General features: G+C 35.1%; 1 protein-coding gene across 2 annotated transcripts in view; it reads right to left on the bottom strand.

The window, feature by feature from the left end:
- Nucleotides 1-16,487, bottom strand: part of LOC115211136 — a 238,671-nt gene that overhangs the window by 98,973 nt on the left and 123,211 nt on the right. For both annotated transcript variants that reach the window (XM_036502257.1, XM_036502258.1), the window contains exon 3: nucleotides 4,665-4,733. In XM_036502257.1, the coding sequence (XP_036358150.1) occupies nucleotides 4,665-4,733 (69 nt within the window). The remainder of the gene's footprint in view (nucleotides 1-4,664; nucleotides 4,734-16,487) is intronic.

Genomic DNA, 16,487 nt, shown 5'->3' with positions numbered 1-16,487 from the left:
TAGCAGATGCTACATTTACGACACCAATTCTTTAAAGTACTAAAATGGTTTACTTAGTGAAGTAGGCATTTAAGAATGCCATTAGTATGTTTTAATATTGCATAAAGCTCATGGCCATCAGAACCACCCGTAAAAATAAAAGCAAAAGCTACTCTGGCTTTTCGTTTAAATCTTCTGCCTTTCAAGTATTAAAATGATTGATTGACCATTCCAATATCACCAAGAGTAATCAGAAGAGTGCCATATGTGCCATATGTATTTCTCTCTCTCTCCAAGTAACCCACAGTAAGCCAACAAAATCATATATGTAATCATTGCATTATCATCATTCAACTGCCAACAACAAAAACACTATGACAGTGTGTGCATGGGTATATTGTTAATAAGTTTATGCACATAAATAAACATACGTTTAGTGCCCCTATTTAGACAGATACCTCTTCCTCACTTCTTTTTTTCTCTTTACAGAATAGATTGGAGAACAGCTTGGATAGGTTTGCGGTATTTGCCAGCTCATCAACACTGCTTACTGTGAGAGATAAAGCAATCTGCAGCCACTGATGAAAACTGCTGTCAGTAACATTAACTAATTTTACTAATTTGCCTATCAGTACATTTACTGATAGAATTTTAATTAACTGAAGTAGTATTGATATCATCATCATCATCGTTATCACTGTTTAATGTCTGCTTTTCCATGCTTGCATGAGTCAGACAAAATTTGATGAGGCAGATTTTCTACAGCCAGATACCCTACCTGCCACCAATCTTCACTTGTTTCCAAGCAAAGTAATATTTCACCATGGAAGACAAGAGATGAACACTGTCACTTATATGATTTTAATGCTCATTTACAATCACCACATGACATCAACACAAGCAATCTAATTGTACTCCCACCAGCCTTCATAAAGACTTCCATTATTTGCGTAGTTACATCCGCTCTTCTGTAAAAGCATCCAGTTATCTCATACCTTGGTAAAGACCTGAATGCATATCTAGTGTAAATATCATTTTTACCTGATGAAGAGGACATTCTCTGAAAATGAATCCTTAAGATTCATTTGTTATTTGGACAAATGAACCCCAGAAACGATAGTTTCATCTAACATGTAACCCAAAACTTATTAATGCCTATTATTTTCTCTATACCATATTTTAATTTAAGTAAAAAACTTTTTTATCTATATTCCAATATTATTATGTTTATATATTTATATGTCCATGTACATTTTTAGTATTCATATATTTTGTTTTAATAATTGTAGTTTTATTGTCTTTTAAACAGTTTAATTAGCTTTAAACAGCAATGTTTATAATATTAGTTTATTACAAGTACTTTTATTAGTTCCTATTTAATGAAATTTAAGTGTATATTACTCACTGGTAAATTAATATTATAATGTGTAGTAGCGATATATTAATGAGTAAGTAGTGTTTTATTATTAACTTTTGAATGATGAAATAATGAATTTCATAAAAATATCAGTTAAATTAATTTCAATCGCGTTTTGTTTTGGATAAAATTTTATGGAAGACTGGTGGGATTATTATTTATATGGACTTAAAGATGGATCACAATTTAGCATATAGTTTAGTTATTGCAGATTACCATTAATATCAAAACAATGTATGACTTAATAGAGTTGTGGCTGTTTAGTTACGTATTTTGGAGTGGTCGTAAATTATTTATGGAATTTATTTATCGATACGGTTGTGCATAGGGTAAATGTGTTTGAAAGTTGTAGTTTCTTTGGTTTGTTTGTTCCCAAACAACACTTATTTTAGTGCTGTTGACAACACCAGATTGAATGGTACTGCTCAGGTGTCGAAACCATAATGATATCTGTGGGGCAGCTGATGATGGAGGTATGTTGGATTGTTGGTATGGCTGTGGAATAGTATTATAATACATCCTTATTATACACACACACACACACACACACATACCAGAATGCTATAAATTTGCTAGTAAAGAGTATAGTTGACTGAATAATAGACTTCCTGTCCATACATCATTTAGTATATATGTATGTATACTGGTAGTTTTTTTTTTCTATTCTGCCACTGCGCTAACAAATAGCAAAAGTGGGAGTAAAATATAAACTTTCTCTCTTTTTTACCTGTAGGGGCTGGAGGAAGAGACAGCACACATTACTTTTGCGGATCCTTCAAGATCAGTGAGTTTAATACCCAATAATATTCCATTTAAACTGTTGCAAGCCAGCATTTGCAGGGAAGATATAAGCAGGAAGATGATTCCAGAGAAGGAAAGTCTGGGCATTGTGGTTCATGCAAGGTTACAGAGGTGGGAGTGGGTAGAAGCAACAAAGTGGAGAAGTGGGTGTTTGGCAGTGCCTGATTGGAGTACATAAAAGACTGACCAGCTACAAAGAACAGAAGCCATTTTAGTAGTGACAGGAAAGATAGAGAGGAGAGACTATGCTTGTGAGTCAGAATGTTTCTGTTGGTGATTTAACGCCCTGCTGAAAATAGCAACTAAACCCCTTTCAAACCGCACACAACTGCCTTTAACAATAAATAAATAAATAAACAAATAAGATGATAACATTATACAATATAGTCTGAGATAAACTATGTCTGGAAAGACAGGATGTTCTTGGTTGAAATGCATTTGATAATAGGTCTACTTGATCTGAACTGACTTGGGGCTAAACATCAAATAGCAGCAGCATGGGGACGATGATATTTTTATGCCACAGCTGGCTCTGAAGCAAGGCACATCTGGTCACTTGTTATTAATGTTCCACCTCAAAACATTAAACTGGAAACTATAAATATTGCTGAAGTGTTGCTTGCCTACCTAGAGACAAAATACATACCTCATGAGCTTGTGCATTAATATACAAACATAGTGGTAGATGATAAATGTATTTCAATGCACTAACATGACATATCTCTATGAATACTAATGTACTGATGTGCATGAAAACAGATGCATTAAGCACAAATGGAAGCAATTTAAAAATGTGACTTGATGTATGTATGTATGCATAAGTAGATAAATAAGAAGCTCATAAAACTATTACGGCAGATGTTTTCTTTCTTACTTGATTGATTATTATGATGAAGATAATCTTTTAATATCCTTGTTTCATGCAGGCAAGGGTCGAATGCTCCGAGGACTGCATTGTGTTTCAGTGACTGTATCGGGTTGTTTTCTATAGCTGGATACCCTTCTGAATGCCAACTACTTTACAAAGCATACAGGGTGCTTTTTTCATGTCACCAGTACTGGTGAGATCACCATCCAGCTTGCAAAACTAAGCTGGATGGCAACCATCTGAGTGGAACACGGAGATAGGCACAAGGCCAGCAATTTTGATGGGGGAGGAGTAGAACATACCACTGACCCTAATACTTTACTCAAAATTTATTTTATTGACCCATCTATATAATAGATAGGACATGGTCTGAATAAGGACTGATTCAGACAATGATGACCTGTCCAAACAATGCCAGTATGGAAAGTGGATGAATGATGATAATGAAACACAACACACACCATCACCATTCATTCTTTTTGTATGTCCATTTTTACAAGCTAGCATAGATTAAATAAATACATGCTGTAGAAGCATTATTTTACAGCTGGATGCTTTCTTCTACTAACCCTTATTTGCATTTTAAGAAGGGCAATTTTCATTCCATTTGTCAACAAAAGGGCAGAAATATCAGATGATTTGTTGACAAGGAAATGACAACAGATAACACCAGCTACAGTTCAGTGCTTTTTCATGCATTTATAGATTATAAACATTCTTGTATGTATGTACGTACACATACACATACAGAGTTTTGTAGAGTTGCTATCAACTAAATTCACCCAAAGATATTGGTTCATCTAGGGCTATAGTAGAAACACTTGCCCAAGATGCCATGCAGTAGGACTGAATTCAAAACTATGTGGTTGTGAAATGAACTTCTTAAATATACAGCCATGTCATATATATATATATATATATATATATATATATATATATATACATAATCCCCCCACAATGGTAAAAAAAATACACAAGAAAAAACAACAGCACAAGGACGTGGTACATGCAAAGTATATATATATATGTATATATATATATATATATATATATACACATATGATATTTTAATGTCCATCTTTCATGTTGGCATGGGTTGAACAGTTTGCCAGGATCTGAGGGTCCAAGGATAGCATCATGCTTCAGCATAGTTTCTATGGCTTTCTAATGCCAACCATTTTACAGAGTGCACACACACACACACACACACACACACACACACACATATAAATGCAGATAACTGAAATAATCTGGTACTGAAAAAGTGATGCTCTCTCTTCTGAGATTAATGCACTGTCACTGTGCAGTGACCATTGCTAACAAATTTAACTCTGGCCAACTCATTTTATCTCCTGACAAATGTCCTGTTATTTTCCATTGAACAAAAGTGGAAGAGATTCACTGTTCCACTGGTAGTGTCTACATGGCCAAAATCAACTATGTAGTGGCCAGGGTCTAAAAATATGGTGTGAGTGTATGTATACACAAACATAAATACTTGAATCTGTAGCTATATATATATATATATATACACAACTCTTGAGAGAGAGAGAGAGAGAGAGAGAGAGAGAGAGAGGAGGAGGAGGAGAAAAAACTTACCTTTTCTTTTCACCCAGGTAATCCAACAGAAAAGTAACGACAGCACCAATGCTTACAAAGCATAACAACCTGCAACAGAGAGAGAGAATGAAAATGAGACAATGATGATGAAGGCAATACCAATGAAAAAGATGAAATAGATAATAACAAAAATAAAGATGAAGATGATAATGAAGAAAGAGATCAAGAGAAATAATGCTGTCTCTATTTGAAACCAGTATTGACCTCAAATTTATTTTTATTTATTCTAATACATCCATTTTATCTGTTTGATCCATTTAAACTTATTTTTGACTACTTTACACCAATTTTATTTCTTTAGTATATTTAGGCACGTTACTCTGATGACAATTTCAGAATAATTTGTTTACTCTTTACAATTTTCTTGAAACTGTATGTCTCTACTTCAGTTTGAATGCCAACTGTCATCTTTTCTATCAGGTTTTCATAAACACAAAAAGAATCTTTAAAATTGAGTAGTGGCATCAGCAAAAATCTGGCCAATAGAAATACATTCAAGACTTTCAAGTGATGATGTAATCATAGATCTGCCCAATCAAATTTGTTTTGGAGTATAATAAAAGAAATTATGTCTGAAGACAAAATACAGAGAGCTTGACAGAAAGTCTGAATGTCAGAAACTTAGTGATATGAGCAGCAAAACAAGACAGCTACAAAATTCTTCCATTTGGCAGAGTTTCCAGAGTTGTGATTGTCAAAATGCTCTGTTGCAAAAAGAAGCATCTACACCAACATTACACTCACCACTTTCACAGGCATATTCTTATTTTTCCTTGAACACACATTTTCCCACAATGAACAGAACTCTCCAATGTCACTTTGTTTTCTTTTCTTGGAAAAGTTGTGTTCTATGTAAATTCTTAATAAAACAGATGATGAACTGAAAACAAAAAGTCTACTTTTTTCATTCATCCAGCATGTCACCCAATTTACAGTTTTTAAAAATTGAACATTTGTATATTAGAGTGGTACTGATGTGCAGCCTTAATATCATTCTTTATGTTTTACATATCAACACGTGATCCTTCAGGATAAAAAAAAAACTAAAAAAAACTTGGGTGCTTACAAAATAAAAAAGGACATTGTCTTTTTCTGGTTAGTGCTAGTCAGGTGACAAGATACTCTCATTTAAGTTTCTCTGTTCATATTTTTCTCAGTTGAGGATCACATATAGTGAAAAATTCTAAGTGGTGAATTAATATAAACCACTACATGCATTCAGTTCTTTACTCTCATTTGCTTCTCTAAACCTATGTACACTGGTAGATTGTTAAAATGTCAGACAAATAACTTTCAGTCCTTCAGTACTTCATCCCATGTCGTCCTCTTCAATGTGTTCAATCCACTCTGGGAGATCAGCACTTCTTTATGGAGCTGCTGGCAATATATATATATATATATATATATATATATATATATATATGCATGAAAAATTATATCAGCTGCATAATAAATAAAAATACGACACAAATCCATTCATACTGAGTTACATAGTAACACAATTTCTTTCAGATATTGGGAAATGCAAAATACATTTAATAACTGACTGCACATGCAGAGAAAAATTTCATTTCCATTAACATTTTAGTTAAATATTAGATCGAATGTTACTTCCAAGAATATAACACAATAGGAGAGTGGGCTGCTTGCTGAACATATTTCTGCTTGATCTTTTTTTCCCTTTTTTTTTCACTTTATATTGATGTCTTTTTACTTGCAAATTGTTCAGTCATGAAGTAAAGGTGGAACCTATTGTCAGTCAGACTTACTGAGAACACAATGGATGCAGGAATTAAGAAATGCTGAGAAGAGACATAAAAACAACAACCACAACAACAATCATTGCTATATTGATGAACTAAAATATTTTGTGATCAGATTTTGGCAGTTAGTTGCTAAACACATTTCAGAGGAGAAATATCTTGAATATATTATGATAATTTGTTTTAAAAGAAGCAGAACTTTATTAATAACAAAGTGGGAATTCCCTAGTAAAGACAATTTCCAATGAACTAGATTTTTTATATGTAAATATGCCCTATTAGCAGGCCAAACTCACTGTGTTAAAGTTATCAAGCCTCCAGTACAGTTTGAATGAAAGGTCTTCTCACTGCAACCATCTCATCTTTTATCAGACCTATTGAATTTAGGACTAATCCCCACCATTGCACTGCTACTGCACAATTTTATCTTTTACTAATGTTGTGGGGGTTACAAGAAACTCTCTGATACTATTCAGTTCAAAACAAAATAGAAAAAGGAGATAAGAGTGAAGTGATAATGCCTAGGGATTTCCATATACCTTTCAAAGTGGAGTTCAAAGGATCCCCAATGAGTAAGAACATATGAAAGTATTCTCAGCTTGAGAATAAGGTAAGGAGACAGGCAGAGCTGGTGTGCCACAAACCGGCTCACAGGTTGTGAATGCAGTAGATGAGAAAAAGGAATATTAGACTTGGCCAGAGATATTAGTACTGATACTGACTCTTGGTTTGGCATCACCTTTGCAGTAGAATACAGACAAGTAGTAAGCATGGAAATAATCTGCAACAACAGGTCAGACTAGACCTTCAAGCATTGATGAGCCTTGGAGATCTCAGTTCTATCCTAGAGATTGATCACATTAGAAGTGCAGAAGAGAAAGAAAGCTACTTATATTCATAGTTAGAAAGGTTGCTTGAGGGCTTTCTGTCCAAAAGAAGAGTGAGGGGAAAATAAAGAAGGTTGCTAATAACAGCAGAGATGGCAATACTAGCAAGCATATGTGGTGAAGACCATATCTGATGCTGTTACTGTTCCCACAGCACTAATGGTTCCATCTCTAAGAATAGTTCATAGAAGCAACAACAAAATTGTTTCTTTCTCAGTGCCACTGGCGTCAGAAATTGCTGAAGTGGGATACTGAAGAGGATGATGATGATGACAACAGCAACATTAATATAAACCCAAATATTTTCATTATAGATTTTAAGTAGAAATCAACAGAAACAATATGTATTTTTCGGTTTTTTCTTACTTTCCAGAAAGTGAAAATAGAAATTTAATACTTGAAAATTCTAATGAATTAACCACCAATCAGAAGGCAAGAAATGGTGAGAAACAAAAATCTCCTTAACAAAACATTCTGCATTTATATCTTAAAAACAGAACACTCTTCTTCAGAAAAATTCTGAAGACAAAAAAATAAGCAAAAGTATGAGACCGAGCCAAAATCAAAAACCAAACTTTTTAAAATACAAATTTATTCTTTTAACCAGACTTGATCTCCTTAAAATAATTCCTTACATTATTATCACACTGCTCTCAAGAACACATTTCTGAAGTAGTCTGCAGTTCCTATAAAAAAATTTGTTTTGATGTATTCTATCATTTGTAATCAGATTATCTTTCAAAGTAGATTTCAACTCTGGGAGAAAAAAAACCCTCAAAAGTCTAAACCAAAGAGTAGGGCAACTGAAGAGACAGGAGTTGTTCCATGCTTTAACAATGACAGCCTTTTGTTTTGACATCATAGCTACATGCGTTTTGTCATCTCTTATGACATTTTCACAAAGTTTTTATCAGCATTTGAACAATCAAACACCTCCTGACTGACTGTGAGTTGGTGTTCCTCTTTGTTCATCTGTCAGTAGACACAGTCTAAATTTTGTTGCAAAATGATGCATTGTCAATTTTTCTTATAAAATCTTATGACAAACTTTTACAGATGCCTACTTCAAAAACAACATGGAGAAGGTCCACAGAAACTGAAGCACTGGCAGGAGGTTATACCTGGGGACAACTAGAATTCATTGTCAAAGATCAAGATAGATGGAGATCTCAAGCTGGTTACCTATGCTCCACATGAAGTCAAAATGGAATTAATAGGACTCTAGAAATTTCAAAGACAAATAGGGATGATTTTCAGGATTTTCACTTTCATAAAGTGATCATTATTCTTTGCTGTGGAAAGATTTGGGATCATCTTCAGTGGATGTCCTTCTCAATTTGAAAAAGTTTTATTTTATTTTATTATTATTATTTTTTTTTACTGGTGAGAAATTACAGAACTCAAATAATCCTTCCAGTGGGCCTGTAGCAAAATTAAAAAAGTATTTAAGTTTTTCCCAAATTGAAGCAGAATTTCACATAAGCACATTGCTATTTCAGATTGTTCATTGTTCCACTAAATTGTCTCAAGGATACATAAATTGATAGCTAACTGATTTGGGATGATGTAGCCATTATTAGACTAAAGGTGAAGGTTACTTATGTACAGTACTGAAATCTAAGTGTCCTTGACATTTCATTTAATAGCAGTGCCAGCTGGTTGCAAGCTGTTTTAAAAGTTCAGTTTCTTTCAGAACAAGCCTCATGTAAGAGAGAGAGAGAGAGAGAAAGAGACAGAGAGAATGTGCATATGTGTGTGTGTGTGTTGGTATGTATATATCACCACCACCATTGTTTTAACATCCAGTTTTCCATGCTTCATGGGTCAGATGGAATTCATTGAAGCAGATTTCTTTCATGTCACCAACCCTCACCTATGATCAAGCAAGGTATTTCACCCACTTCCTTGGCCAGATATGTTTCCACAGCAGATTGGAAATGAACAACACTACTTAAATGTGACAACATTTACAACTAACATGTGATGTCAAAACAAAGAACACACGTACAAAGGCATGCATACATTTACACACACATATGACAGGACTTCTCTTTCCATTTGTGTCAACCAAATCCACTCACAATACTTTAGTTGGCTGAAACAACTGTAGAAGACACTTCCCCAAGGTGTCATGCAGGAAAACTGAACTTGAAACCATGTGGTTCAGAAGCAAACTTTTAACCACACAGCCTTGTCAGTGCCTACATGCACATACACATGAATGCATGCAGGGTAAAATCATGATTAGCCTGGTTAATTCATCCATGAAAATACTGTACTAATTGAAACAGAGCAACTGAATATAATGACATGAAAACAATACAGAATAGTTCAAGAATTTCCAAAACAGTTTTTTTCTAAACCATATTTGAAAATAATATGACATAAGATAATGGAAATGGGTGCATATTATTCAACAGTTTATGATAAATTTTATATTACACTTTACTGTAGTGTACACACACATACAATAAATAGTAGGTAAATAATATATATTTACAAATTTATTTCTTAGATGAAATACCATACTTTCCAGCAGACAAGTCAAGGTAGATTTTTCAGTAAAAAAAAAAAAAAAATTAATTAAAAAAAAAAATGAAAATCAAAGTTATACTCATTATATAAGTCAACCCACTTTCTCCCAAATAATTATCCACCAGAGCTTTTTCTTTGACCTACCATTTTTGGCTGAAATTTTGGTCTGAAAAATTTAACTTATGCGCCAGAAGATATAGCAACCATTCATTGAAATGACATTTTTATCTCTTCCTCTCTTTCACTGCATGCACCTGTGGCTACATGCATATCTGTAGCTGCAAAATTTTGTGTCCAATTTTGTTGAAATTACATGTTATGAAGTGAGAATTAAAATCTGTTATTAATGGTTTGAAATCTTCAAATCTGCAACACACTCAACGAAACTAAATTCCAGCCTTTGCTTTCATGTGTAGTTCATTTTGATCGATTCTTGACTATATACTTCTTTACATACATGCTGTAGATCCAAATTAAGAATGTCTCAATCAGTTAACTCTTTCAAACGTGATTCAAGTAAATCACGAACATATTTATCAGCTTTTCTGTTGAAACCAAGCCTTCTTTCCATTGTTAGCTATTGCTCCATTAATTTCTTTATGTTGGGTAAGATCAACAGAATCATTAGCACAATGAGGTAAAATGCTCCAATCAGATCTCATGTCATATGTTGTTACTGTTTCCTTATGATTACTGAATATTTTCAATGACATTTACTATAATTGAACACTTTTCAAAATTCTACCAATGAAACAACCTTTCTCTCATTGTGAGATAAATTGATTGTGAAAATATTCCTCTAAAATAAATTAAAAAATAAAAACAAACCTTAGAAGTAGCAGTTATACTATTTTGGGGTTACAACACTTGGCAGGATAGTAACTTGTTAATCAATCACACTAAGCTTGATACTTCAATATTTCTACGGAAATATCTTTTCAATTTGTATTGCATAATAGAATAATTTACTATGCCACAACAAAGTATTTATTCACAGTATGTTATATATATGTGTGTGTATGCCTATAAATACACAGGTACGCATACACACACACGTACTATACATATATTATATACTAGCTTAAAAGCCACAATCTGTGCGGACTTGTAAGCTAGCTCCTGTGGAAGGCTAATTTGGTTTGTGACCCAAAACTAAAAAGAGCTAAATAGCATGACTATATGCTCCAGTGGTGTTTGATCAGAGGTTAAGGACGGGTGAGAATTAATTCTGTTATGCAATCATTCTATTGTTCCAGTCCCAAATTGAATTCCAACTGTCAGCCAATTTGTCCCAAAGTTCTTATCTCGACATCAAATTAACAAAACAAATGTCATTTATCTCCCCCTTGATCTTTGATGTCATCTGACAAACGTCATCCAATATAGCATGAATCGGCCAAGATTTACCTACTAGAAATAGCAACCCAAAGGTTTTTAAATCAGATCCCAATGCTGGATGCCCAAGAGCCAAACGAGAGGCAGATTTTCAATCCTGGGATCATCCTGATTCCAAACAGGTATAATATGTTTATGTAAAGCAAATGTAGACTGAGACAGAAGGGTCCCAGATGAACAGAAAGGATTCTGCATTTCTTAATATATATATATATATATATATATCATCATCATCATCATCGTTTAACGTCTGATTTCCGCGCTAGCACGGGTTGGACATATATATATATATATATATATATATATATAGTTTAAAAATAGGATAAAATCTTTATAAGAATTTATCAAGTAGTTAGTGTGAAAAACCTCATAAGGGAAAAATTTATTAATTATTCCTTTTAAATATATTTATTTATATTAAGGGCATTACTATACAGAAATGCCTCACGCTAGGAGAGACTCTTAAAGTCAGAACTACTATAATACATACATTGTGCCTAACGCAAGGGGAATGCAACTCTCAAAGCGAGCCTTTTAAAAACAGATTAAATATATATATATATATATATATATATATATATGTGTGTGTGTGCGTAGAGAGAGAGATCTACATTGTGCATATATATATATATCAACCTCGTGTCGATATCTACGTGAAGTTCTGCAAATTAGATTTTGCATAGACGATCATACTGATGATCTACAGATAAATTATGTAAGTAGAATTACATAATTTGTTGATAGTGAAACAATTGTTTATGATTAATCTATATTTTTGTTACTTTTCATTTGTCTTTCTCGCTTACGTTTCTGGTGTGCTAAATTTTCTGGAGAATAATTCTTAGTGGTCAAGACCATAGCGGATCTTCTAGCGTAAGGGTTTCCACATAGTGGTAAAAAATTACCTCTTACGTTTATATATATATATATATATATATATATATATATATAATATATATATATCTGCACAATACTGCAATAGTCTGGGTTTTAAGGACCTGCAATTGTTCAACATCCTTCCAGACAACCTTCAAGATCTACATTGTGTTGATGTGGAAGTTTTCAAGGAACGTCTGGACAGGTTTCTATCTGAGATACCAGATGAACCCACATCGAAGCAGAAGACACAAAGAAGAGCAACTCCATCTAACTCGCTACTTCACCAAAAACAATATCAGAAACAACACCAAGTAACTACACATGCTGCACCAGCATGACTTCAGCCCTGGGCTGAAACTAGTAAAAGATAAAGATATATATATATAAAATCAAAACAAGCAGCAAGGATATCCAGAGATAATGCAGTATGACTGTTTCATGCAACTCCATTTAATTGAACAATGCAATCATTACATCAATTTAAAAAGCAATCTTCAGCTAACTTTGATTTTAATCACCTTACTTTGAAATTTTATGTATAATACCATACTAAATTCTGGTGCCTCAACTTAAGTACCATATTCATCTGAATCTCTCTCTCTCTATATATATATATATACACATACACACATATATAAATAAAATTAAGAAAGAGAGAAATAAATTTCAAAGGTCGGTATTCATATTCATTCAAGCCCTTTGAAATTGTTAAAATCCTTCACAATATACATAGATGCGTTCACATATATGTGATATGGCAAAAATTCATAAGAATTTATAAATATACAAAAATTCATGAATATATAAAAATTTATAAATATATAAAAATTTATAAACATATACATATAAATACATAGATGTACTTGCAAGGTTGAATGTCTATATTAAAACCAATGAGAAGGGTAGATGAGAAAGTTAGTATAAAATGATTTAAGAGGAATCCTGAATAAGAGTAAAGTCTGACAGCTATTTCGGGAAGATATAGGTTGATATGGACGAGTTAACTCCAACCATAGCAATTATCTATACTTCTCTCATCAGAGTTAAAAGATTCAAAGAGTTGTTAAAATTTTAAGAGATGTGAAAGATTTGAGAAGTTTTTAAAAAACGAATGCTTTGTTGGGCCATATTGTTCATGCGGATGGTATAATTAGAATTAAAGTTATATGTTATGATACAATACAACGCTATATATAATAATATTTTCAAATGAATCCAAAATATGAAGAGTGACTAGATTAAAATCCTATAGGCTAATCATTTTTGGGGAAGAATTTAAAAGTTGAAAGATATTTATGTCTACAGGTTATATGACATCAGATATCTTATTAAGTAAGCTTTTTTTGTTGGCATGGAGTATGTGGATCGCCTCCTTCATGCATAAATTTCAATTTTTAGTGTGTGTATTTATTGCACATTTTTAATTTATTGATGTGAGTAGCTAGTGTGGTTGAATTTTTTTTGTTTCATGATTGCTAAATGAATTTGTCGGTGCCCTATATCTAATCTTAAAATCAGTCATATTCCCTATATATATCTTTTTAGGTTCATTAAGGGTTGAAACCTCAACTTTATATATGACATTTCTCCTTAAACAGAATCCTTTTAAGGGATTCCTATTACAACAATTACATGCTTTATTTCCAGGTTTAGCCTTTCTGTTTTTAATATCAGGGTTCTTATTGTTCTTCATATTCCTGAAGCTCTATTAGAGCGTTAATTAGTTGTGTTGTATAAAGTGGATAACTATACCATGTATTTCTTCATAATATATATATATATATATATTACGTTCTTCTCGAACCCCGAAGTTCCTAGATGTTCAGTAATTTCTGTTGCAGAAAATTCCCTACGTATTAACTTAAAACCTGTTGTTCCTTCGTCGTTATTCCTTTCCCCAAAGATACCCTAAATTCCCTACGAAATATTTTCTCTCTCTCTTATTTATATTACGTTCTTCTCGAACCCCGAAGTTCCTAGATGTTCAGTAATTTCTGTTGCAGAAAATTCCCTACGTATTAACTTAAAACCTGTTGTTCCTTCGAGGTGACCCCGCCCTCCCACCCATCCACCAGAACCGGAAGTTTCTGTTTTCTATCTTTCTTGACCCCCCCCCTGCACCCCTATGTAGGGTTTATTGTGATCATATAGCGCAAAAACTGTGAAATTTATGCAGGTTGTAGTCTAGAGTCTCAGTATGATATCTGGCAAATGCAAGCTTTCTTTTCAGGTACATAACACTGCTGTCCCTCATCCCAGGGTCTCAGAGGCCCACACCTCCCACACCCTCAGGGTGGGCACCCTCAACGTTGGCACATTGAAAGGTAGGTCTGGCGAGATAGTCGAGATGCTTGAACGGAGACGTGTTGATGTATGTTGTATGCAAGAAATAAGGTGGAGAGGAGGATCTGCTAGGGTCCTCACAGGCAAGAAACACAGGTACAAGATTTTCTGGGCAGGGAACACTGACGGGGTTGGTGGCGTGGGTATACTTATCGCTGAGAAATGGATAGATAGAGTACTTGAGGTAATCAGAGTAAGTGACAGAATACTTAAGATTAGAATAGTGCTTCATAATAGATTAGCAACCATTATATCGGCCTATGCCCCTCAGCCAGGGCTACCCGATGGACAGAAAGACAGTTTCTATGACACCCTACTGCAGACCACCTCATCGACGAACGACAGGGACCTTCTCTTTGTGGCTGGTGATTTCAATGGGCATGTTGGACGACATGCTGGGGGCTTCCATGGCGTACATGGAGGCTACGGTTATGGTTCCCGCAACGAGGAGGGAACCAGGCTGCTGGAGTTCTGCGATGCGAATAGTCTTATGGTCTGCAACACTAACTTCAGGAAACCAACAAGCCACCTGGTCACCTACCGATCAGGCCGGCATACTAGCCAAATCGACTACATCCTTGCCAGAAAAAAGGGAAAGATGGCTGCTTATAAATGCCAAAACCTTCCCAGGCGAAGAATGCACCCCACAACATAGACTGGTAGTTAGTGACTTTAGGATCAGGACTAAGAGGGCGACTAGAAGACGACCAACATGGAGAAGAAGGGTCTGGAAGCTTAAAGCCCCTGCGAATGGACAGAGATTTAGAGATATGTTACTTGAAGCCTTTGACGAAGTGGAAGGGGGTATAGCTACACATGGGGTAGAAGACAACTGGACGTTTCTGAGGGACAACTTGCTGAAAGCCGCTGACCAGATCTGTGGCTGGTGCAAAGTCCCCTTAAGACCCAAAATAACGTGGTGGTGGAACAATATTGTTGACAGGGCTATTAGACAAAAGAAACAGGCTTGGAAGGCCTGGAAGAACGGTGGTAGCAGGGAAGGGTATCAGACTGCCAGAAGGGAAGCTAGGAGACAGGTCTATCTAGCCAGAGGGGAAGCAGATAAGAGAAAATTTGCCAATGTCCTGCGCCGTGAGGATGAAAGACTTGAGGTATTTCGTGTTGCAAGACAGTGTGTGAGAGAGAATCGTGATGTGGTAGGAGAGAAATGTGTTCGCATGGAGGATGGTTCACTTGCGCTAAATGAGGATGCAAAGAGAGAAGCTTGGAGACGCCACTATGAAAGGTTACTGAATGAGGAAAATGAATGGGATAAAGAGAGTCTGCCGAATGTTGACCCTACAGAGGGACCAGCTATCCAAGTCGATAGTTCCGTGGTAGCTAAGGCAATTAGAAGCATGAAGACAGGGAAAGCCCCAGGCCCATCAGGAATTACTGCAGAGATGCTCAAAATATCTGGCAGTGTCGGCTATAACCTAGTCACCCGTATAGTCAACCAGGTGATACACGAAGGAGTCATACCCAATGACTGGTGCAGCAGCATACTAGTCAACTGCTACAAAGGTAAAGGTGATGCCCTAGATACAAATAATTACAGAGGTATCAAGCTGTTGGATCAAGTAATGAAGGTTACGGAGAGGGTCATAGCCCAACTAATTAGAGAGAGAGTTAGTTTAGATGAGATGCAGTTTGGGTTCGTGCCAGGGAAAAGTACCACTGATGCTATATTCCTGGTAAGGCAGCTGCAGGAGAAATACCTAGCCAAAGATAAGCCCCTGTACCTGGCTTTCGTTGACATGGAGAAAGCTTTTGATAGGGTCCCCCAATCCCTTATCTGGTGGTCAATGAGGAAACTAGGGATAGATGAATGGCTGGTGAGGACTGTGCAAGCCATGTACAGAGATGCCGTAAGTAAGGTTAGGGTTGGCAACATGTACACAGAAGAATTCAAAGTAGAGGTTGGGGTCCACCAGGGTTCAGTACTCAGCCCCCTCCTATTTATCATAGTACTCCAGGCAATTACGGAGGAATTCAAGACA

The sequence above is a fragment of the Octopus sinensis genome, linkage group LG4 (genome assembly GCF_006345805.1).
Source record: "Octopus sinensis linkage group LG4, ASM634580v1, whole genome shotgun sequence".
Lineage (NCBI taxonomy): Eukaryota > Metazoa > Mollusca > Cephalopoda > Octopoda > Octopodidae > Octopus > Octopus sinensis.
The sequence above is the reverse complement of the archived record's forward strand: the minus strand, read 5'-3'. Positions and strand labels throughout refer to the sequence as shown.